Source organism: Cyrtonyx montezumae, unplaced genomic scaffold, assembly GCF_038088225.1.
Source record: "Cyrtonyx montezumae isolate F1298 unplaced genomic scaffold, pur_monq_1.0 scaffold_11, whole genome shotgun sequence".
NCBI classification, from domain to species: Eukaryota; Metazoa; Chordata; class Aves; order Galliformes; family Odontophoridae; genus Cyrtonyx; species Cyrtonyx montezumae.
This window is the reverse complement of record NW_027071837.1, coordinates 9,161,540-9,185,428: the sequence shown is the minus strand read 5'-3', so window position 1 is coordinate 9,185,428 and position 23,889 is coordinate 9,161,540. Positions and strand designations below refer to the sequence as shown.

The window sequence follows — 23,889 nt, the reverse complement described above, 5'->3', positions numbered from 1 at the left end:
GGTTTTCAAAAAAATCAAAACTGACCTATTTTGGTCTAAGTGCTCTGAGATTCACATGGTGACACTGTTAATGAAAGCGTTCCTACCATTTGTAACAAAAGCTATCACAATGTATTCTGTTTTGAGGGAAAAGAGGGAAAAACATCAGATAGGGATTGCATTTGTAGCTGGTCCGGGGCAATGCAGTTCTGATTAGGACAGAAACAAGAACAGATAAAGGATACCTCTACTTATCCTTGTATGAATACAAATATTCACATAGCACTTTCCCCTTAAATGTCTTCTGCATAAAAAGCAAACAAAATTCATGTCTAAGCACTTAAAAACTATTACTTGTTAGCAATATCAAGTTACTAGTAGCTTGATACCACAAGCTAATCTGAATGCTTACAGGGCCCTCCAAGCACGTTGCCCCCAGAAACTCATCTGTGCTGCCTCGTGGGCATTGATACCACACCAACTGAGGAAGCAAACAGTTGATGCCACCCACTTTTTCGTGGTTTCCAGCTGCTCCCTCAGTGTCTGTAAGGAGCAGCAGTATTATCTATTAGCAGGCTGAAAACCAAGAGAGTTTGGAAATGACGTATGAGGTCTAGAAGTAATGTTTGCTGATTGCTCTTGAAAGCAGGACTTGGAGCTGTCCTCAGACCCCAGATGCCTCAGGACAGCAGAGTTCCTCACAGGCTCTGGCCAGGTCTGCCTGCAATGGACAGGGATGGCTGCAGCCTGCCAGCAGCACAAAGAGGCAAGCAACAGCTACTGCGTGCCCAATGCCCTGGCTCCTTTTACAACACAAGCATTCCAGTACACCATCATTATTCCCAGATGAAGAAACACATTGAGGAAAACAACTAATCCTCACTAAAATGAGGAAGAATCCTTTCTTCCTCAATGATTTTCCTTATTTTATTCCTCTAGATTTTGTCCTTCAAATGCTGCACTGTCCATCAGCATCATGGCTACTGTTGAAGGTGAGGGCTCAGGTAGCAGACAAATCTACTGCCCTGACAATGTTTTTTATTTGACCAATATACATCTCTTCAGCCAGCAGTAATTTCAATTTATTGAAATTTCCCCACCTATATATCTTTCTGTAAATAGAAAATAGATTGTCCTGTTGCAAACTCACAGACATCGTATTTGTATATGTCTGCATATATGGGTGTACATGTGAAAAGATTTTGGGGTTTGTACTCAGAATGCACAGATAGAAACATTAAAGGGGGTGAGCAGCAACTACTGGGCATGGAGCCACTTAGTAGGGTGTCTATCTTGCACAAGTGATGGCATTATGTTCTATTCCCACACAGAGAACAGCAAGGATTGAGTTCAGCTTGTGTACTGTTATTATTTAAATCACAAGTTGCTTTGTAAGGCTCAAAAATAAAACATTACAGAATATTCTGGCAAGTACATAAACAAGTTCAGTTCAGTCATCATTCTCCAAGAACTCCACCAGCAAGGAACCAGGAGCAAGCTGGGGACACTGGTGCTTGATTTAAAACATCCCTTGCTTTCTAAGCAGATTCCTTTAATTGCTGACAGCAGTGAAGTCCCAGAAGCAAATTTTGCTCTAGCTTTTTCAGCACAAATATGCAGCACAAATATCAGTAGGAAAAGCATCATTCAGAAGACTATCCCATTTCTTTATCAATAAGCACTGTGTATAACAGGATCATGGGTGCTTGTATCTTTCCATTAATCCATGGAATTGTAATACAATTCTTCCAAATAACGCATACATCTTCCATGAGTAGGACTACAGGTTTTGCTATGCTTCAGAACTGAGTAAATTTAATATGGTATAAGGAAACTCTCTGCTCTAGATATGTCTCTTGTAAATGGCTCCCTAGTAATGTCATCAGAACTAAGATTAGTTCCAAGCAAGTTAACTCTTCTTTCTGCCCTAAGTGCTCACAGGGACTAGTACAATACGTTACCTCTCTGTGCCTGTCCCGGTCCCTGGACTTCTCCCGCACCCAATCTATAGTGTTAAAATCTTCATAGGTCCCCACACCAGGAAGTGGTTCCTCCAGAAAATCCATCATTTTGCTTGCGCCGTTCATCCCTCCTCCATTATATGAGGTAAAGCCTGGTGGGAAAGTAAGGGGGGAAAATTGAGCATTTCTTAGCTTTCCTTCTTTTTTGGAAAAAAAATGAAATAGAAATTTGGGGGATTTAATCAGTTCATCAGCTATTGCTTCAGCTAAATGCACCAATTAAGAATCCCAGGGATAACTGCCCAGCATCTGCACACACTTCCCCAGCTCCAGCAGTTCATATGGAGAAGGGCTCTATCCTAGAAAGATCTGTTGAGGAAGCACCAAAGTAAACTAGCACCTAGATTTAACTTTTCCCTAAATCCAGGGTATATCATGGCTGTATTTTGTCACTTGAGGAAAGTCAGAGGGGAAACCAAGTATATAAAACCTCCACCAGAACTGAAGGGAGTCCTGAGTGATCCAGAGCCAGACTAAAGCAGAATTCAAACCAGGACTATGAATGAGAGCAGGGAGAAGCAAATGACTGTCTCCCAGACATCACTTGAGTAGTGCACACAAAGAGAAGAAGGAATCAAGGCTTGAGAAGAGCTGTGCCTTCCTTCCCCTGCTACCTGAAAAGTTTGCAGTGTCCCTTCAGGTCCTATGAACCATGTCAAAAATCACTTGACCTTATGTCTGCTCCAGCCCATGGAATATGACATCAAATATGGATGTTCCCAAAATTATGGTCACAAGACAGTCTCTTCACAGCTGGGAGCACAGACCAAGAGGATGAGGAGGGGAACGTAAGTGTACTATGGAAAACTACAGTGTGACAAGAGTTGATCTAGTTCTTATGAAGGCATACAAAAGCTATGCGGAGTAAAGCACTGCTTCGTTAAGCAAAACTTCCTAAGCATCATTCCCTGTTCCAAAATCCTCTGCCAAGGAAAAAACATTAGTCCTAGACTCCCATCACAAAAAGGAGGTTCAACCCAGTGGACTAGCATTGCCTTTGTCTACAGAAGCCAGGTCCTTGTCTCCTTTCCAGCCCATCCCTCTGCTGCGTGCTTCCTCCTCCCTAAAGCACCATCCCCCTGGGCACAATGACCACCTGCACCACAGCCTCTAGGCGCTTCCTTCTCACACAGCAGCCAGAAGCAAGTGTCAGCAAGCTGAGCAGCATCCTCTGGACCACCACTATGGCCTCCACCACAGACCACTCCCTGACATTCCTGGTACAGGTGGTCAATCAGGGCTGTCTAACAAGTTCTGCTGGCCAAACCAAAAGGACATTTTTCAGTCACTGGGAACAGAGAGCTTCATATTAAACAGGTAATGAAGAATGCCAGTTAAATCAGATACAAGACCAATTTCAATTGTACAATGACAAATTGCCATGCAAGGTTGTGGATGACAGGAGAACTCTGTTATGCTAAAAGCTGTGAAGGTACACCAGCACACTTGATCAAGGCAAGACAGGCATGCAGTGAGGGCAACGGCAGAGGATGGAGGACGTGAACAGCCCAAGAGCACTGGGGTCAGGGAGCACGAAGAGAAGAAATCCTCCCAGCACCCTGCCCTCCTCACTGCCCTGACAAAAAAAAAAAAAAAAAAAAAAAAAAAAGGATGCTGAGCAAAAAAGCAGCAGAATGGAGCTTCTCAGCAGAAGCCCTGGATCACAGTGGATTTCACTGCCCTGGAAAGCGCAGTTAAAATTCTTCCATCTGGAAAGCATTCACACATCTATTCCTGCTTTCACTTGCTCCTAAAACAAAATATTGACATCCTCCTAAAGAAACTTTAGAAACCCTTATTAATGTAACACTGCTTGCTGCTTTAAAACTGTGTTACTTAAAGCCCCATTCAAGCAGTTTGAAGGTGCTGAAATGCACGGGCAAGTGGGGAAACTAAACAAAAGCCTTTCAAGCTTTACCTAAGGAAATCAAGGAGTCTTCTCTTAAGATTAACCGATAAGGAACAAGTCCTTCTATGCAATTCAATCCAAGCTTCATTCCTTTGCTTCATTCCTTCAGTGCAAATACTGAGGCCTCTGCTCCAAGTCAGTAACTACAAAATCCTTCAGTAATTTTACTCCATATACTTTTTTTTTTTTTTTACTAAGCCACCAGGTACTGAAAGGGCAAAAATTCCCCAGGTTACTGCAAGAAACACTGGAGATGAAAAGTGCTCTGCAGTATATGTTCCACTGTACAAAACTGCCCTCAGAAAATATTAACAATGCTACTCTACATACTGACTACTAATTTAGACAGTCCCTTAAGAAGTCTTTTATGCTACTTCCATTCCCAAAGTCTCTCTATATGGATGTATAAAAGACATCAGAAAAAGAGCTCCTAAGCTTTACTGTAGCCTGCTGCAGTGCTATTTGCTTTTTCATTTTTAAAAACTAAAACCACAGTAAAAGAAAACCATCATTTCCAAAGTATGCAAACCAGAAAGGGCAGCTTAGAACTGAGAGCTGACAACTCCCTTCTTTGCAGCTCTTCTGATCAGCAGCATTCTCTCCTTGACAGTTATGATTCAAACCAAGCTCAACTGAAGAGTGACTTTTTTAAGAAAATTGAAGACAGAGCAGCAAACTCTTTACGTTGAGCCCAGATGATGATGAACACACACTCTGGAGATATCTGTTACCCACTGAGTTCCACAGGCATCTTTGGCATGCTTGGTCATCACTCTATCACTCTTTTCTTTGATATCTTTACCAGCATTAAGCCAGCAGAACCCCCCCCCCCCCCACTACCTGCTATTCACAACCTTTCCCAGGGCAAAGCCTCTCCCATTCAGTTTAAGACATAGCAGAAGAAAGGATGCACCAGTTGAATGGGAACCAGGGGAGAATGCATCTGACAGCCTCTCCTTTTGCACCTGAGACCCACCCTCTGTCTTCTGTGCACACCAGTGACAACCCCAACCACTGCACTCCATTCCTGGAGTGACACAGAGCAGAGTTACATGTCTCACACAAACCAATTCCCCATCGCCTCAGTTCTGAAAACTTTTAAAATTAGGTTTGTACAACACACTGCTGTTCAGGAAATAAGAGAAGGGTGCTGCCAGCCAGATAGCGTGCACATTGAGCAATCTCAGAAAGTGCTTGCCAGCCAGCAGCAAACCAAAGGCAGTACAGATAAGCTACAAGAAGGCAGCAACACAATAAGGGCCTCCATAGCCCATTTTTCATCCGAGCTGGAAGCCCCTGCCTTAAATAATAACAAATCATTCAACAAATCACAGTCAACAACACCTCAGATAAATCTCACTTCATAAAAACATTAAGGTTGGAAAAGACCACTAGGATCATCTAGACCAGTCATCAACTCATCACCACCATGCCCACTATGTCCCTAAACTGAAGGGGTGACTGTGGCCGTAGCAGAACTGCCATGAGGATAAGGCAGGGTTTGGTCCATCACATCAGCTCAATACTAACAGCCATCTGTGAGAATGTCAGTACTTCAAAGACCACTCCACAACTACAAAGGTGACTCTGCAGTGTATTCTCCCTGTCCTTACCACCTTGCTCACCTTTGTCCAGCTCCCACTTACTGGATCACCTTTTACATTACAGTGGACTTCTACCATTAGCTGTACAATAGCTCCTTATCTGGAAAAGTGAACTATTACAGTAGTTTCAAACTGATGGCAACTGACATTACTTGGAGAAGCATTTTCTACAGAAAGATGACACTGGCATCAAACCCTGCTCACTCTTCTGAAATAACTGTGCAGGCCAATGACTTTTAGCTGTCCTGGAAACACATTCCCAGCTCAGAGCTATCACAGAGCAGCACAGACAAGACCTCAAAGGCAAAAAGTCAGCACACAACACTGTCCAGCAAGCAAAAGGGGCTGCAGTAACCAAATCCTCATTTCTACCTGTTATTCTGGACCAGAAGACTCACAGGTATCAGCATATATAGTTCAATCAATACCACACTCAGCAACTGCACCAGGAATCTCTGTGAAGAGCATTTCACTCTACAAAATCAGAACACCAAAGTCTTTGAGCAATAGATGGCAACTTCACAGCTGTGCAAGCAGGTAAGCTGCCCAGTTGACAAAAGACAATGAGAAAATGTCCTTACATTTTTTTTCCCAAGAATAATACTGAACTATAAAATGGCTGACAGCCATAAATATTTATCAAGATCATATTTCCTGGCTCAGCTCATTGCAAATGAAGAATCCTAGGAAATCCATATAGGAATAAAGGACGGAAATGTGCTCGGTAATGCCTCGTCAAAACAAAATGAAGATGATGCTGTAGGCCTCCACAGTTCCGAATGCATCTATAAATCAGTATTTAATATCCACAGACTAAGTTAAAATGCAACCGTGTTATTTTTTTCAAACAGATTTTTTTTTCTAAGCTTTTTGATCACCTTGTCTCTCTCAAATAGATTAATGCTCCATTTCAGATATTCTCCCTGGCTTAAAAAAAATACAAGAAAAAGGCAGTGCTTCTTAAAATTACAGGCATCTGTCATTTGCAGCACAGGAACCCCAGAGGGTTTATTAATCAGCAGGCCAGCATGGGCACGGCAAGACAGCAGTACCAGCACCTGGGAGAAGGGACTGTCTCCCTCCACACTGCTTCCCCTGCTGCAGCAAATCTGGAAAGAGAGAGGATTTTACAGACAAAAGAACTGCAGTAAGCAATCATCACACAGCAGAAAGCCCACAGACCACCCTGGCTGCTCACCTTCTGCAACCAGCCCTCCGTCCAAGGAAGAGGAACGAGGGCAGCCCCACAGCCGCGGCCAGCAGCGTGCTGCTTGCTGCCTGACCGCCTGCAGCGTGCACCCACAGACGGACACGTCCCCCCGCTCAGGTCCCCTGGACGCAGTCTCCTCACCCTCTCTCAGGCGCTCCTTTTCCCGCACGAGCTCCTCCACGAGTCCATCGCACAGCAGCGGGAGTCAATGGAAAACGGGCGCTGCTCCTCCTAGGGCAGCGCCTGCATATCCTTTCCCTTCGGATTCAGGTGCAGACCAACCCTGGCCGCGCTGGGCTCTCCTGCACTCTGAGCATGTCGTCAGCAGCGACAGTCACATGAGCCCTCCGCCTCCCGCAAGGGGCAGGAGCAGAGCGGCACAGGGAAGCAAGGGCAACGGGAGCAGGCTGCCTGCACCGAGCACAGCTCCTGACCTGCAGCACCGGGGCCCGAGCCCGAGGCGGGCAGAGCTCCTCAGGCAGCGCCCAGGACGTTTTTCTGGCAGAGCACAGTCCCCAGCACTGAAATGCTGCCTCTGCAGCATGCAGATGGCTGAAGCTGACTGCGCAAGGGCTTTAAGATGGAGAGTAACTTGTTTCTAACGCTACGTGCTCTCAGAAGCACTTAGAAGTTAGGCAGGTTAAAGCTGTATAATGAGAACTTCGGGATCTCCTTGGCACATTCAGCAACGGGGATTCCTGAGAGATTCCTGACAACGGTGAATCAGCCACGGACGGCAAAAGCCTTTCTTCTCCCACTTCGGTACATGTTGCTTGCTAATTGGCCAGTGGCAATGCCTTTTGCTTACCGCCTTCCAGTAGGGAGGCAATGAATTTCTGTTGCCCTCAAGTAACACACCAGCGTGCTTTCCACTGTCCCCCCAGGGCCTCATTAGCACCCTTTATCTTGCCACTCTATGTACATAAGAGCTCAAAGGGGCTACTGATTAAGTTCCTCTGGTTCCAGCTTATCAGAGGCAGCTTCTCATTTGTACCTGTCTCACAAGTCTGAAACACTACACCTTAGCAAAGGTTGACTGGTCTTGTCCTTGTGCTGGCTGGCAGCTCAGCAGGGCATTCTGCTGTTCCAGCAGCCGTACGTGTCTAATGTGGAGGTCAAGGATGGATGCTGCTGAAGAAAGCATGCCCAAGTGACAAAAGCACTGCCAGCTGAGGCAACATGGACAGCAATGGGAGGACTTGCAGCTCTGAATGGCTGATGATATCACTTACACCAGATGTACTCAGAATTATGGTTTCCAGCTGTTCTTTTCACAGGCCTGCATACTAGCTTATCATCCTGCAGCACCTTAGTTAGGATGTTGTTTGCTGCTGTTCTAATTCTCAATTCTTCCCTTTACAGCTCAAAATGAAAACAAATTTAAAAAAAAGCCTTCTTAAATCCTACAGCAAAATTAAACATTTAAAAGTCTGGAAGGTCTTTTCAGTTTTCCTTCAAAAGATGTGGGGATCACGGTCCTGCTTTTCTCAAGCAGTGTGATATTCAACTCTACACCTGGTTCCTGCACACCCAGGGGATGCCTCCCCACTGCAATCAGCTGAGGAATGGTCATTTTAAAAAAAGCACAAAATAAGATGGCATCATGACCAAACTTACACTCCCAACTAGAACTGCTATTCAGAGGAAATAATTTGCATCTTTAATAGTTTTGAAAAGGAATATCAAGGTAACGCAGTACAACTTACCTTGATTACAGACAACAGAAGCAATAGCTCAACAAGGAGGTAACTTATTTGCTAAGACATCTATTCCAATACTGCTTCTGTTAAGGAACCTAGCTTTGTCAATCTTCTATTTCTTCCACAAAGGAAGAAGACCACAGACATAATAATCTAACTCTCTAGGAATAACAGGGAAAGTTCTCTCATGGAAGATCATATCTGAAGACATACTATGTTAAAGGCTAAATTCATTGATTTTCCAAACAGGAGAGCAATAGTGGAATCCCTCTCATTTCTGTTTGGAGTATTGGAGTCAACAAAATAAGGCACAGGGTGGAAGGATATGAGAAGACAACTATAAATAACATGAAGCTCCAAGTCAGTATGTCTAACAAGAATTCAAGTGTCTGTGGATAATTCTCTGCCTTGATACTCCACAACCATCAACCAAGAAGGAAACAGCTTTTTATAATTCCATAAAATAAGTAAAAAAAGATTTGCTGCTGTATAAATGCATCTTGAACACCCTGTGCAGCCCTGGTTAACTCCACTGCAGCACAGGAAGGAAGTGATGTCAGTAAGACAGAACTACTGGAAAGCACACCTCAAAAAGGTTGTGCCACCCATATCAATCTTTTGGCCAAGAACAAAACCTATGCTTTCTGCCAGACTGATAGAAATGCTTAGGAATGAATGTAAGATTATGACAGTAGGAGAAAGAACATAATATCTTCTAATTTAACAGGACTGCTGAGGTGCTAACAACTTTGACAAACTACAGCTAGCATTCACTCCCAGCCTGGCAGAAGAAACACTATCACTTTAGTATCAAGAAGACATGGAAAATCAGAGAAACATCTGTGGATTTCACAGAAAATGCCTAGCTTGATTCTCAAACAGTGTGTAAAAGCAAGGAAAGCTTCATCTGTTACTAAGTACTGACAAAATGTTGAAGTCTAAATGAGAAAAAAAAACATTAGAGTAGGAATGTGCTACTCATAGTGACAAACGGAACAGTACCAGGCATTAAAAACAATGAAACTCCATTTTAAATCCTTTAGGCTGAACCAAGCCTGAAGAGCTCAGAATATTTACATCCATACCAAGCTCTCTTCAAGCCTTTAGGAAGAAGGTGCACTCATGCAAATACCAATTCAGAAGAAAGTCTATCTTCACTCATACTGAGTACAACCCTTGTACACAAGCATCCTGTGTTCCAGGCACTGTGCAAGGCTGGTCACTTCCACCTGCACTGCAAGAGAGTCCTGTCACTCATTAGTCAGGAGATACCTGACTAGTATATAACATCCAGATACACACATCTATCACAAAACTGGCAGTTCTTCCTTGTGTCATTTCACAGGATCTAAAAGGTCCAGTTGCAATCATTTTCTCTACCTCTTACCTCTACAGCTAATTTGCAGGTGAGTTTCTAGGACACTGACAGCGCTGGAGAAGAAGGAAGAAGCATGGAGGATCCTGGTTTTAAACAGCATCACTACAAAAACCTCCAACCACACGTCAGATAGCAAACACAGCACAGCAGAAACACAAGCCCCAGCTAGAGGTGTGCAGAAGACTACCACAAGACAAACTTCAATTAGCACGTATCCATCTGCTGAGCAGCTTGTGCCACTGCTCCACCTGCACACCTGGCACTCACATTGTTGTCAGCAAACACGTTCTGAATTCAGTGGGGGAAATTCCATAGAGAGAACTGAAACCAATACTTAGGGAAAACTATATCCCCTTTTAAATTTCCTCTTTTCCTCCAGTGTCAAAACCCACAGACTTGTGCTTCCTGCCAACAGAAAAGGCCCCTTCTGCTGAACCTGTTTCTCTCTATAATCGAGTTTACTAAAGTGACAAGGAGCAGACAAACAGCTATTCTGCTGCCACATCGCAGTTCCCTTGAGCACTGTCTTCACTACCTTTATTTCAGCTTGCACATTTCAGTGGGGCAGACCCCACTGGAAGGACCAAAGACAGCCATGCTCCAACAGACATCCACTTCACTGATTGCTGACACCAAGGATTTTTTCACAGAAGCAGTGACAGACAAACTTCAGATTGACAAGTCCTATTTAAACAAGGAGGGAAAGAGCTGAGTACTGTTTGGGAAAGCAGCAAAACATTTACATAAACTATGTTATCTACCACTGTCTTGAAAGTATGAATAGAAAAACAATATCCTTGCAAGAAATTAGAGAAAGAATTTAGTTCATTCCCTCTAAATATTAAACATGAATTCCTTTAACTTCAAACAGCTGATATCAAAACACCTATGGAAAAAGCAGTCTGAAAGAGCAGGTAAAAAACCACGAACCCACAATTCCATTAACAACATGTATAAAGCTATATATCTAATTTCGTATAACCAATATGCTCAGAAGAAACTTCAACCACATGTTATTATAATGAGCTTTAGATGAGGAGTTCTGAAGTGAACTCCCGAGGACGTTCATTTATAAAACTGATGCCCATCACTATGTCAGGTTGGAATAAGTACACTACCTACTATCTGTAACAGAGTTCATTTGTCATGACTAGCTGTTGTCACTGCAGTCAGCATAACCCACGAAATAGCATGTATTGTACACATTCCCTTTGCACACAAAGAAACACTTATCACTCAGAGCTGATGGAAGCACAACAATAACACACTAATTGTTCCCATGTTTGAGCCTTAAAATGACAGAAGGGACCAAGCACAAATTCCTTATGGTATCTCCAGCAGAAGAGTGGGTTCAGCTACTGGCAGGAGACAAGCATTTGAGGAAGTCAAATCATATGCACTACCTCAAGGCAGATCACACAGTCAAGGAGTAAGATTAATCTCTCCCCTACTGATTTCACAAATCCAGACACTGCTTAGATAGGAGTTAAGCAGCAAGAGATCTTTCCTTTACAGACAAGTGGTGGCAAAGGAAGACAAGTTGTTTATGCTGCTCAGCATCAAACCCCTTTCCTGTTTAACTTCTTCCTCTCCACAGCAACAAGGCCAAGGACAACCTCTAAAACTGTAGGAAAAAGGGAAGTGGAAAGAAACAGTCTCTGTTCACACCACAAACTCCTAGGAATCTCTCAGTGTTGTCATCTTCACCTTTCACAGCTACAACAAAGATAGCACAGCCAGCTCTTTCCTACAACAGCTACTTCTGGAAATTCTAGAAAGGACTAATAAGAAACATTAAAAGCAAAGTGGTAAGACAGGATACAGTACATTTAATATGAAGATGATCACACAGAGGGCTAGTAGAGCAGCTTTTCTCCTTGCCCCGTTATTGGATGCCAGTACTAAAGCAGCTCAGATGCTGGGGAATAAACAAGCAGTGCCCCTCCACTACACTGAAGTCATTCACATGCTTCTTACAACTGCCATTTATTTTAAGGTTATCTTTTACTTTGTAGACAACACATTTCCCATCAGTCACTGTTAAAAAAGCAACACTGGAAATCAAGCGTAGCACATGAACAACTGGTCTGGCTGCTCTGCAAAAAACTATTCATGGTTATAACAGTGCAGAATACTGCAGACTGTGTTGGTGCCATGAAATGCTTGTCTTTCACACTAAGCAGAGGCCAGTGAGATCCTAATAGAAGACAATATAAGAAAGAGTGGAAAGATGCACTGCATTTCTATCTATGAATCTATGAATTTGCATTACCTCCCATCTCTCTGTCGAGTGGTGGATCATCATCTGCCATAGAGAAGTCCAGAGATGCTCCTGCTATTTCTAGCATATCTTCATCACTAGTGCTGCTCTGGAAACTCCCTCGTCGATAGCCTTTCTGATCCATGGCCAGAGCTTCCAAACCTGGCAGCAAATGGAAGAAATGTTTTTAGACTAGAAATTTTAGACATTTTATAAACAAACCAGGTGAACGTCCACTGGACATTTTGTCCCAAATAACTGGAGGCAGCACTGCTCTTCCCACGTGAAAGGAAGACACACAGCAGTATTAGGACACCTGCGGCCTTAAAAGGTAACAGGAATTGGTACCTGATTTAGTGGCTGGAACCCTTCCCATAGCAGGGAGTTGAAACTAGATGACCTTTGAGGTCCCTTCCAAAACAAGCCATTCTGTGACTCTATGACTGCCTAGGATGGCAGGGAAACAGCAAGAGCACAAGATCTAAACACTTAATAATAGCCTAGGTCAGAAAAAAAATAATAATAATCAATTCTCAGCCTCAAAAATATCCCACAGAACATGACAATAGAAAGCTTTTCATCCCAGTGAGGCGATAGGCCTTGTTTGCTTTTCTCTTGTGTACAGACAAGAGAGTTAGAGAGGAACCAAATATGCAGCTCAGCCTTATTTCAGGAAGGGAAGAAGGCAGCATGTGCAAACAGTCTGAATTACACAGTCTGCAAAAAGCACTTCCTATTAACAAAAAAGCACCACTCAAAAAAAAATAAATGTTGGCACTGCACAGCAAAGTGACACACTGAGCTCTTTACTGAGCCTTACTCTGTAGAAAAACAGTGTTGCTTAACTTTTAAGCCCTGTTTACTCACTAAACTGGTGCAAAACACACCACTAAAGAAAGTGCTGAGCACTTGCTGCAGGGAACTCGCTGTCCAGGAAGGCACATGAGCTGCTGGACTCTGTTCTGCCAGAAAGGATGCTTTTAACACATTCCAAAAACACAAAGGAAAACCAGGTTAAACCTCAATCACTGCACACACAAAACTAACGGTGCCTTATTTATTTATTTTAGGAGCTCAAAGCTATTATTGCCAGTTAACGATAAAATCAGGTTTCATTGAAGTGCTGTGCTGTCCCTCAGCTAATCTGCTCCCAGGAAGTACAGCTGCCTGCAGCAGAGGGGGCAGGGCCAGCAAGACTCATCCCAGCAGAGAATTAAGAAACAGTGCTTGTGCATCACAGGGCTAATGCACAACAGAGCAGTCTTATAGGTATTTTGCAATAACTGTGTGTATGCTTATGTGTGAAAAGAAAATCAAAAGAGGTCTGTATTCATATATTCCCTCTGCACTGAAAGCATGAATTCCCAGCCCTGCTAAGGCTCCCTCCCTTAGTGGACAACTTGCACATGGCTGCCAGCACACGCTGCCTGTTCCAAAGGGAGGAAATTGGAGCATTGTCAGCTCCTGCTCCCCCCTCTTTATCCCTAACTTTGTTCTCATTCACAACTGAAAAAAGCAAAACCAAAAAGCAAACCACACTCCAGAGCTAGCAGATACCAAGTAAAAATCTACACAGCAGTAAAGGGACACAGAAGACAACTCAACAATCCACTTCTTTCACAAGTCCTAACTCAGTCCTGAGAGATACAGCTTTAAACCACATTTTTTTCACAATAATATTCCCTCTATGAGCAAGCAATACTTTTCCAGGCTAAATCACGCACACAGAAACACAGTGACTGTTCTCATGCTTATCTTGTGGTTAATGTATCACAATACTTAGCTGCTGCTTCTTTCCTACCAAACCATGCAGCAGGGTGCTGACATGGTTTGCACACCCTCCAGGACCCACCCATGGTGAGCATACATACCAAAGGGCTGCGGGTGCTCCCAGCGCTCCAGCGAGTACCAAGCCATCCTTCTGGAGATGCTCCCATTAACCTCTTCTACTTTTTTCAGCCCAAATGGTTTTTTTTCCATCTCAGTCAGGCGAAGGGAAACAACGAAACAGAACCTGAAGGAGCCAGCCCTGTGATGCCTGGATGTGACTCAGCGACAGCAATCAGGAAGCCTAGAGTACCCCACTGCCATTCTGGCTGAAAATACCCGCCCCTAGTCTCTGTTCCGACTCCATCGCTTGCAACACGTAAACCAGCACCAGATACTGCAGGCTTTTCTTCCCATTTCACACTCTGACACCACCTCCTGTACCCTGCAGACCTGTCCCCCTTCTTGTCAGAGCCCGTCTTGATGCTCTCTCAGCTCTGAAACAATTTCTCCTTCCCTTCTCATATATACCAGACTGGAGGTACAGAAGGGCTGCTAAGCTAAACAGGGGGCCTGGAGCATTCTTTAGGAATGCAAACCCGAGGCTTTCAAATTTGGAACATGCTAAAAGTTTCCAAAATATTTTTTCCTCCTCATCTGATACAAGGCTTAGCTCCAGCTCCACCACCAGCACAAAGACATTATGCTCTTTAAAAAGAGCATGGAGTAATTCTAATCAGCTGCTTCCATGAGTCATTCTTCCTGTGGGGAAGGAGCAAGTTTACCACCTAGCGGCTACTTTAATTTGAGAAACCAAAGGCCAGACCACAAGGCCACTCTTTATCTGAGGTTAGCATATCAAAGTCAAGCTTCGAAGTTCATAGCACTTCTTCCCCCTTCCCACTTTAGTATTTCATCCCAAGCTCATGTTCTCCCCACAGCATCGCTGCACACAGATACACACATCCCTCTGCACAACGATAAGACCCACAACTGAAAAACCACAGCAGAAGGGCAGTCATCAGAGCAGAGACTACACCACGAGAGAGAAACGCCAGTGCACTGGTAGCCTCAGAAAATTGTTCTGGATTTCCTCATATCACAGTCCATGAAATGTAAACCCAGGAGAACCCAGGTTCCCATGTGCATGCTGTGAGTTACAGCAGGAAGCAAGCACAGTTGGCAGGGAGGGCTGCAGGGTCACCCCTGGAGGCCAAGCAGCACCAACCCAGCCCCCCAGCAGAGCTCACCCCATGTGATAGAGCTGTGGCACACTAACTGTCTACGCGCTTTTCAGAGAGAGGAAAGGGGTGGCTTTTTTGTTGTTGTTTTTTGTTTTTTGTCATTCCAATTTTAAGAAAAGATCAAAAGAAAATGTTTGATCTTAAAGTAGAAATTAGAATTAGTTTAACAGCTAAACATCAAAAGAGCACGCATGCAGAAGACCTCCATGTGTGCCTCTCACCCAGTTACCTGGGGTCCAGCTCCTAAGATGCCAGGTGAGAGCTGCAGCACAGCAGATTGCTGCTGTAACACAGCCTCAGAAGTTCACAGGAAGACCTGAACTAAGCAGCTTCGTGGCCTGCTGCAGCAGCAAAGCAAATAGCTCAGGGAAAGGGCACAGAACTCTGTCACATACACCCCAATAAAATAAAGAACATCTCTGGTACAGCAGGGTGCTGCTACAGCAGGCTGTTCCCTGTGACAGCCTTTGGCTCCCAGAACACCTCAGGGGGATTTTACCACCATGGTATAAAGCACAAACATCACAAATGCAAGAGGAGCTCTCCCCTTTGGAATTTTTCCTGGCTGAAGTAGCATCCCTTGAGTCCTAAAAAGCTCACCTTCATCTGAAAACAAATGTTCAGTTCAGATACCAGTGCAACCCTTTTAAGTATCACTTTGACGCTTTATAAAAGAGGTCATATTTTCCTAAGTCATTCCTCTAACTGTTTGTGCTGTCTGAAGTGACTGTTAGCAGTTCCCCCTCCTGCAGACATGAAGCGACCAGCCAGTGAGCTGATCCCTGACAGGAGTTTTAAAGCCATGTTCCAGATCTCTCCAGGTGCAGTATACAGCACAGGAAGATCTTCAGGGTAAAATGAAATGCTCTTTCAATACATAAAACATTTTATTAGCAATGCCACGGTTTCACAAGCAGCACATAAATCGTTTATCAGAAGGGTTTACCAGCTCAATGAAGATTATCAACATGCCTTTCCCCATTGTGAAGGTAAGCATATAGTTTTAAAATGATTTATTTACCTATATTGACTTCTCGCTGTCTGGCTGCCTGCTTCTAATCTGAAGAGCAGACAACTGCTTCTTCCTCGAGTGTTTGCCACCTTTCTTCCAGTGGGGTGGAGAAAGGGCACTGGGGCTGTTCTGGGAGCTGCAGCTCAAAGCAGCACTGCGCACTCTCCACAATCCAGGTCAGTTGCTGCCCTCGATGCTTTTTGAGCAATAGCAAACAATGGACAAACTGTTGTACAGCGAAACCAGCCTGAAACAATAGCTTGTTTAAAAGAAACTGGGAAATGGACCAACACAACCCGAACACAAATGCTTAGAGTTGAATTGATTTAGCATTTATACGTGGCCCTTTCGTTTATTTTTAAGCATACTCACACAAGCCCTAGGGAGATGAACAGTAAGCCACAACAGGATATTCTGTACTATGATCTGACACTGTTAGAGCAAGATAACACTCCTGTCAGGCTTTACCAGCTAATGCTAGATAGAAAGCAACATGCAAATCCTGCCATGTTTCAGGTTTCCCCAACACTTTCATAAATTGGGCAAATACACACACTGTGGTAACAGCTTCACTGCCATCTAGGCATGCTTATTTACTGACAAGCACACAGACTAACAGCTGATGTCTATGCCTGCATTTGTCTCATCTCTTCTTGAATAATTCATTGTTCCACTTAAGTCATTCAGCTCACTACAGTGGAAAACTCAACTGGAGGCAAATCTCAATCCAACTCTGATTGGAGTTACTGTACTTCTTTTCTGAATGAAACTCTTGTTTCTGCAAGAAACATATACATTGAGAATCATATATAATTGTGGGGAAAGCTATCTTTAAAAGCAAGATGTTTCTGCATTTCACTGACTAGATAAAACACAGCCCCCCCCTCCCCCCACACCTCCCCACCCCCATTACTGCAGTAGATGTCTTACATAAAAGGAATTTTCTAGAAATAAGAAAATGAATTTAATTCCTCCTGCTTTACCAGCAATTTCCACCGCTTGTGAGAGAGGTACACAGAGCAAGTCAGAAGGATTCAGGGAGACAAAGCATGTTGTGAGGTACATTGCAGGAAAATCTCATGGGTTTGTTCAAGAGAGCAGATCAGGGTTGGACTTTAGTGTCAGTTTTCCTGGAGGAGAATTAAGCAGCAGCTGAAGGCTACTCCTGGTGTTTCTCACACAGTAACCAGGAAAACACTTAATACCTACAATACAAGAAGTTTTAACAGCTTACAGTGAAGAAATCATTATCATTTCTAGCAGGCCAAATGAGAACACAGGAGTGTCTTGTGAAGACGAAGACTTCATTATTCAGACCACAATTAAGAAGTTGCAGAGTTGTTCCACAACTCAACTTCTAAGCTAAACTACAAATAGCTTTGTTTCCATTGGTACCTGGAAGGCATATACCTTGATGAAGACAGTGAACAACTTCATAAATGCACAGTGTTTATATCTAAGAAAATTGTAGAAGCTTTGAAATCAGTTTTGACTATTTTCATAGGTGTAAGTATTGTGCATGCTGCTCCTTCTTGGGTATGAGCACATTTAAACAAAAATCAAGTGGGAGTGTGCTTACCAAGTGCCTGGAGAAAAAAATAAAGCTGTAAGTCAGGGCAGGAATATCTGGCTTTCTGATGGAGAACAAAGACAAAGGATATCCACCAAGTGCCCATGCTTGTTAGTGCCATTATACAGCACCATTTCCAGAAGCTGTGCTCACATTCCCCATTCCAAGAAAGCAGCACTGGGAGCTTTTACACCACCTCTATTGCTAATCTCAGGCAGGACTCAAAGCGGGTGACAACCAAGAGCTTCCCAGCATGCAGATGAAACCAGACTCCCATCCAGTTCAAGACTGGGGTCACTTTTCCAAAAGATACGCAAAAAGAAACATTGTTCTGTACAAATTCAGCTCAATCTTGCCGGTAACAATAGTAACACACTGCTAGAAACATTTTCTTCACTACTTCCTCCCATATCTGCTGCATCAATTGGCCTATACAGGAAACCTCATTCTCCCTCCCTCTTCCGGCACACGCTCAAGTTCTTTGAAATATGAAGCACACTGGGTATAGTTTAAGGAATTGTGCTAGAACAATTCCAAGTCATGCTTAACCATCAATGATTTTACTGGAATTGCTAGTTATTAGGTTGCTAAAGCAAGCCCTGCTTTGGACTGGTGGCAAATTCATGTTGAAAACTTCTTAAAGTGATGCAAGACAGCAATTAGGCAAGTTCGTGTGCAGAGAGGAGCTCATCAAAACAAAAGCACGCAAGTGATGAACACACCACGGGAAGAACTAATGCTAGCCACTGAGCTGTAAACAATATTCATGTTTCCTACAAATGCTGTAGGAAGCAGGTTTCTAAACAGGCCCTGACGGGGCTATGTTAGCTCCCCACCCCACACAGAACACCTCCTACTTTCAGGGCTTCCCTGCCTGGAGGGAATTCAGAAGCAGGAGTTTTGCAAGCATTTCAGGATGAAAGCTGATAACATTTCCAACAGACAGCACGTTCCTAGCACTGGCACAGCTTACATCACCTCACACCACTTACAAAAAGCTGAGGAACAGTTATTCCTAATAATCAGTAATAAGTAAACTCATCTCTGAAGCCTCTCACTGATAAAGCTGTAAATAACATTTTTGTTGATGCTGTCATTTTTTCTATAGTTAAATTGACCCAGAAACTGTGTTCCCCTATGATTAAGACTGCTATAAGCACCAACAAATGCAAACAGGTGCGTGGGAGGACAGAAAAAGGACAAGAGGCAACGGGCACAAACAGAAACCCTCTGACCATCAGCAAACACTTCTTCACTGTGCAGGTGACAGAGTACTGGTGTAGGCTGCCCAGAGAGGTGGTGGAGTCCTCTCCCTGGAGATGTTCAGAAGTTGCCTGGACACAGTGCTGGGCACCCTGTTCTGAGAGTCCCTGCTGGAGCAGGGGTTGGGCCCAATGGCCACCAGAGGGTTCTGCCCACCTCAACCTGTGAAGGATTCTGTGGAAAGCCACAGATGCTGCTGTACTGGAGATTTGGGACAAGGCCTGCCCCACACACAGGTACCTGAGAAGGACTATGGGAAGATGAACATAACTGGACAGATCCCAGCTTCACACAGAACAGACAAACTCTGTCCTCAGTGTTTGACTTCTTCCTGTTTCAACAGGAAGAAACACTTATGGCAATCTAAATAGCCTGTCTACTTAGAGATACAGACCGCACCTTGAATTTCCCAATAGCTACTCCCATTCCCAGAGTTATGCATGCTGCTTCCAACCTGCTGACACACCTCTGTACTGCAATCCATCCAGCTTCCATGGCAGGAAGTGATTCAAGGCAGAGAACCCACAGCAGAGCAAACCTAGGCCCTGCACAACTGCCGTTCTTGTTTCCATAAGTCATTTTCACTGGCATCTGTCTTGTGATGCTACCTGTGAGCCCATGACTGCTCCTGGGCCCAGGCTCTCTTCCTGTTCGGACACCTGCCTTTCCCGAATAGGTTTTTTATCCTCTTGATTATTACCCACTTGAGTGTGGCTTCTCTTCCTAGTACTCCTTACAGAAAGGCAGAAGTGCCCAACAACTCCAAAGGCAATAATTTTTCAGATATCATCATCCAGAAATAGCACCTTCAGGGTTAATTTCATACTTCTCAGCCAGACATCAAAGTACAACACAGGTCATCATGACACCATGGTTCCATACCAGTCTGTTTACTGTGATAACAGTACTGTGAGCACAAACAGAGCTTTTCTTCTGAAGCTCTTACTTTTGTAGGAAGGATGCTTCCCACAGAAAGCATCCTGTATGCGTATGTATGAAAAGAGGTTCCTCAAGTGATCAAATGGAAGAAAAATAAAAGTTTCTCTTAGTTTTTCCCATCTTTCTGCATTTCAACCAAATAAGGTGGGGCCTAAAACAAGTTTTCCTCATGTGTATGGGCCAGCCCAGCCTTAGCTCTGACAGCTCTCCCCCAGTCCCACAGCAGTCTCTACACATCTCCATGTCCTTCTTTATAAGCACTTCCAGTTCAATTTTCTAATCAATGTTTTGTCAAAAGTAGCCTAACCTGAACTGAAAAACAGGCCATCCCCAGGTTAGTAAGCCTTCAAGAACACTCAGATTTCCCTAATTTAGCCTTCCCAAAGCAAATCAGAAGCGTGTGATTAACACATGATCCCCAGCAAAACAGTCAGACTAAGTGTGGGTGTTTTGCATCACAAAGACAGCCTCAGCATTAACAGATCAGACACGATTCTCATCCTGAAAACATCAAAATCTTGGATGACAGCTCTGCAGTCCTTCCTGCCAAAACCTCCAGCAAAGCTGGATCACAAACAAAGCTGTTCCCACAGCCAAGTCCTTTACCAGGAGAGCTCTGGGAAGCAGAACAGCCCCAAAGGCTCTTTCTCATTAATGAGGTAGGCTCCTTCCCTGGCAACTGCTTCCAACCTCAAATTGTCACAGGACTGCATTCAAATAGCTACAGCTACAGTCCACACTACGGAAAAGCAGATGGGAGTCAAGAAGTGCAAGGCACAGGGCAGCACTCATGTGTCTGAAGGCCACAGGCATCCCCTGTCTCTCCCCACATCAATGAACTTGGGCAACAGCTCTGGGCTCTATGCTGCACCCACATTGTCAAGGCTTGGGGCGCCTCTATGGGCATGGCCCTGCCAGTTACACAGACAGTCACTCAGCTTTAGCTTGCTCCAGACTGCTACATTGAGCCACAGCACACTCACATCACAGCTCGTTGCCCTACAGCAGAAGAGAGAAGTGAAGGTGTATCTGTCTGACACTGAACAGCACTTCATTACTTTGATCTGCATATCCAGAGATACATGATGCATCCAGCACTAAATAAGTGAGAAGATGTGAGATAAGATCTTAACAGACCTAAAAAGCATGCAAGATACCACAAAAAACAGCCAGACTAGCCAAATATGTTTTTGTAAAGTGTTCTTTTCCTATTTTATAGTAGGAAACACACAGAGGATACATGTCAGTCTTGTTTAAACCTCGGTTCAAAGGTTCCATAATGCTTCTGAAAAGAGATTCCACATATTGCAATGGACGGGTCCCAAGAACTGCTCTAGCAAGAAGCCATGTCATCTCATTCCCAAAGTCCATAATTGTTTTGCCCCCTAGACTGCACAGACTTGCCCCCTAGTCTGTTTACCCCAACAGGGCAAACAAGAACATAAATCATTAAAGATACAGATCTTTTCCTACTTACTGAGTGAAGTACGTTACTGTGGCCACAGAGCTAATGCTCTGTAAATTCACTTTCTAGGTTGAGCTCCTTATAGTCCCACACTATTCACACCATAGCCACTAATTGTGCAACCAGCACAAAAATTACTACACGGGATCTTTACTTTTGATGGCATGACTTAGAGAAATAGTGGGATAATTACATTGTTGTATCTGTTGCATTTATTCCAGTTATTCTAGTGGAATTCTAAAAGGACAAGAATTTGAAATTACAGAGCTGAAGTCCTCCAGTTGTAACAGAAACAGCTGATGCTCAAAGCTTTGTCAGACAAAAACACCAAATAACAGATAAAATACTAGTAAGCCCTTAAATTCACAGAATAAAATGCTGTCAGGCAAGAAGTACTCACAGGAGACTGCACTTCCTGCTTGGCATTATAGAAAAATCTCAAATTACTGAACTACAAGCTACAAAAGACTGAAGAGGTAATTTTTCAAAGGCACAAAGAAACCATAAAACACTCAGTTTGCACAAAACTCTAAGTGAAAGAAAATACTGAACTTCCCCTTGCAATTATAAGGAGGTCATAAGAGAAGAACCAGAATGCAGGCAAGATCTCAGGCAAGATCTACTGCTAAATCTTCCTGGGGAGGCTGAGGTTAATGATTCAAAGAGACGTTGCCCAATTGCAATGAAAACTGCAAGTGGCACATGCTGAATGCTATTCAGGAACAAAGCCTGGAGCACTGTGTGCACCAGTTACCTTTCAAACATCTCCATCTCCATGAAACCCACCTGAACTTCTCGGTGCACACGGATGCAATGGATTTCCTACATTATTCTCAAAGCAGTGAATCCCATTCTGCATGTAAACACTTTGCTCATACTGACTGGCTATTTGATCAGAACTATAAAAACTTCCTTGCATAGTGACAAGATATTAAAAAAAAAAATAACTTCCTGAAGAAAGAGGATAAAATTGTTATTTTGGAAGCAGTGAAATGCAATCTGACAGCTTTTAAACCCATTTGACTGAACCAGACTGAACCATTCGACTGCCCTACAGCACACCCACTTCCTTCTTCTCAGGTAAGAAAAGAGCACTGTAAAAGCCACCTTCCCTGCAGGCAGCCTCAGCTGCTCAACAAGACAAACTCTCTGCTGTCAAGGAAATCCTTAATGGCTTCACTCTAAGCATGCAGAGATAGGCATCATATATACCATCTTGCAAGACATAGCTATACAAAAAAGAAACAACTACTGAATACTGCCAACATCACCACAAGCCCTGAAATAAACTATTTTCATGCCACTTCACAGTATCCAAGTGTTTTCTTCAAAAGGCAAGGGCTAAAACTTTGGTAGCCTAACAGTAATGGACATACAGCACTGTGGAAGACTAATTAACTTGCCTTACTGCTGCTTATATTAACTATTCATCTATCTATCTGCAGTTACATCAACTCCTGTGTCTAGTCTGTATCACGCAGCACACACTCCAGGGCCCTGGGTAAGCTCCCTCACCTGCTTTGCCTATGAATACTGTTCAAACTATGTTTAGGAAATGGATGGTCTCCATGTACTTCAATTCTCAAGGGACTTACTCCGAAAACAATCTTCCTAAATCATGGCTTGCTGTGCTTCAGAAACAAGTGCATGCGAAGCTGTAATGCATAATCAAAAAGTTATGAATAATTAGAAACATGATGGGAAATGCATATAAATACTCAAACTCATGCATCCAATGTCAAATTCCGCATTCAGGCACTAAGACCTGAATTCCAGCTCCTGGACAAACCAGCTGGATCAGTTTAGGAACAGCATGATGACAGTATCAGCCAGCCTTGGTTCTTTGCTCCTTATGTGCTGTCAGATTTCATCCACTTCAGTTCTTGCAGAACAGCTAAATGAACCTGCCCACAAAAGACAGGAAAGGTCCAGGTATACTGGGTATTCATCATACCCTATGGATTCACTGTATCCCTACAAAAACATGCTAAAGGTTATCAGTTCTGGAGGGCAGAAAGCTTGCTGTATTTCACCAGTGGAGCAAGAAAATCATGCAACATGGCAGAAGGAAGGAAATAATAAAAGTGCAGAGGAAGCATGCAGAGTGAAGCAGTTGTAGGGCAAAGTGCAGAAGAAACAGAGAAGCCTTGAGAACCCAAAGAGTTGATGAAAGCCCCCAAACCAGAGAGGAAAATGCCACCATCACTTCTGATTGTACACCATAACAGAACAATCACACAACCAGCTTTCTACCTTGCCAAGAGATCTGAAGTAATAATATATATCACTAACATCACTGTTTCACAGCCAGAATATTTCCCAAAATACTGGCTGTTGCTGCTACATTTCTTATTTGATGACTGGCTTTGTGGCACGCTTTTTGAACAACTCTCTCTTTCCCAGGCAGCAGAACTGGATCAAATCTCAAAGAGACATGCAGAGCTGGAGAACACTGAAGGAAAATATTTAGACAAAAAGAAAATCTTGCCTCACAGCTCTAGCCAGTAATTGCACAGCCCTAGTTCTGAAATGCAATCAAGCCAACAAAAATCATACGGCAACAGAAAG

The 23,889-nt window shown here is 43.6% G+C and overlaps 1 protein-coding gene across 3 annotated transcripts in view; it reads right to left on the bottom strand.

The window, feature by feature from the left end:
* The window catches only part of LOC136044283 (H(+)/Cl(-) exchange transporter 5), a 36,581-nt gene that overhangs the window by 11,423 nt on the left and 1,269 nt on the right, over nt 1–23,889 (bottom strand). The window contains exons 1-3 of one of the 3 annotated variants that reach the window (XM_065729520.1): nt 13,933–14,365; nt 12,074–12,223; nt 1,941–2,092 (exon numbers count right to left, since the gene is read on the bottom strand). In XM_065729520.1, coding sequence (XP_065585592.1) covers nt 1,941–2,092; nt 12,074–12,223; nt 13,933–14,041 — 411 coding nt within the window. In that variant the 5' untranslated portion in view covers nt 14,042–14,365. Of the gene's footprint in view, nt 1–1,940; nt 2,093–6,864; nt 7,021–12,073; nt 12,224–13,932; nt 14,366–23,889 lie in introns of those variants that run through there. The other 2 variants (XM_065729521.1, XM_065729522.1) reach the window with 2 other exon arrangements.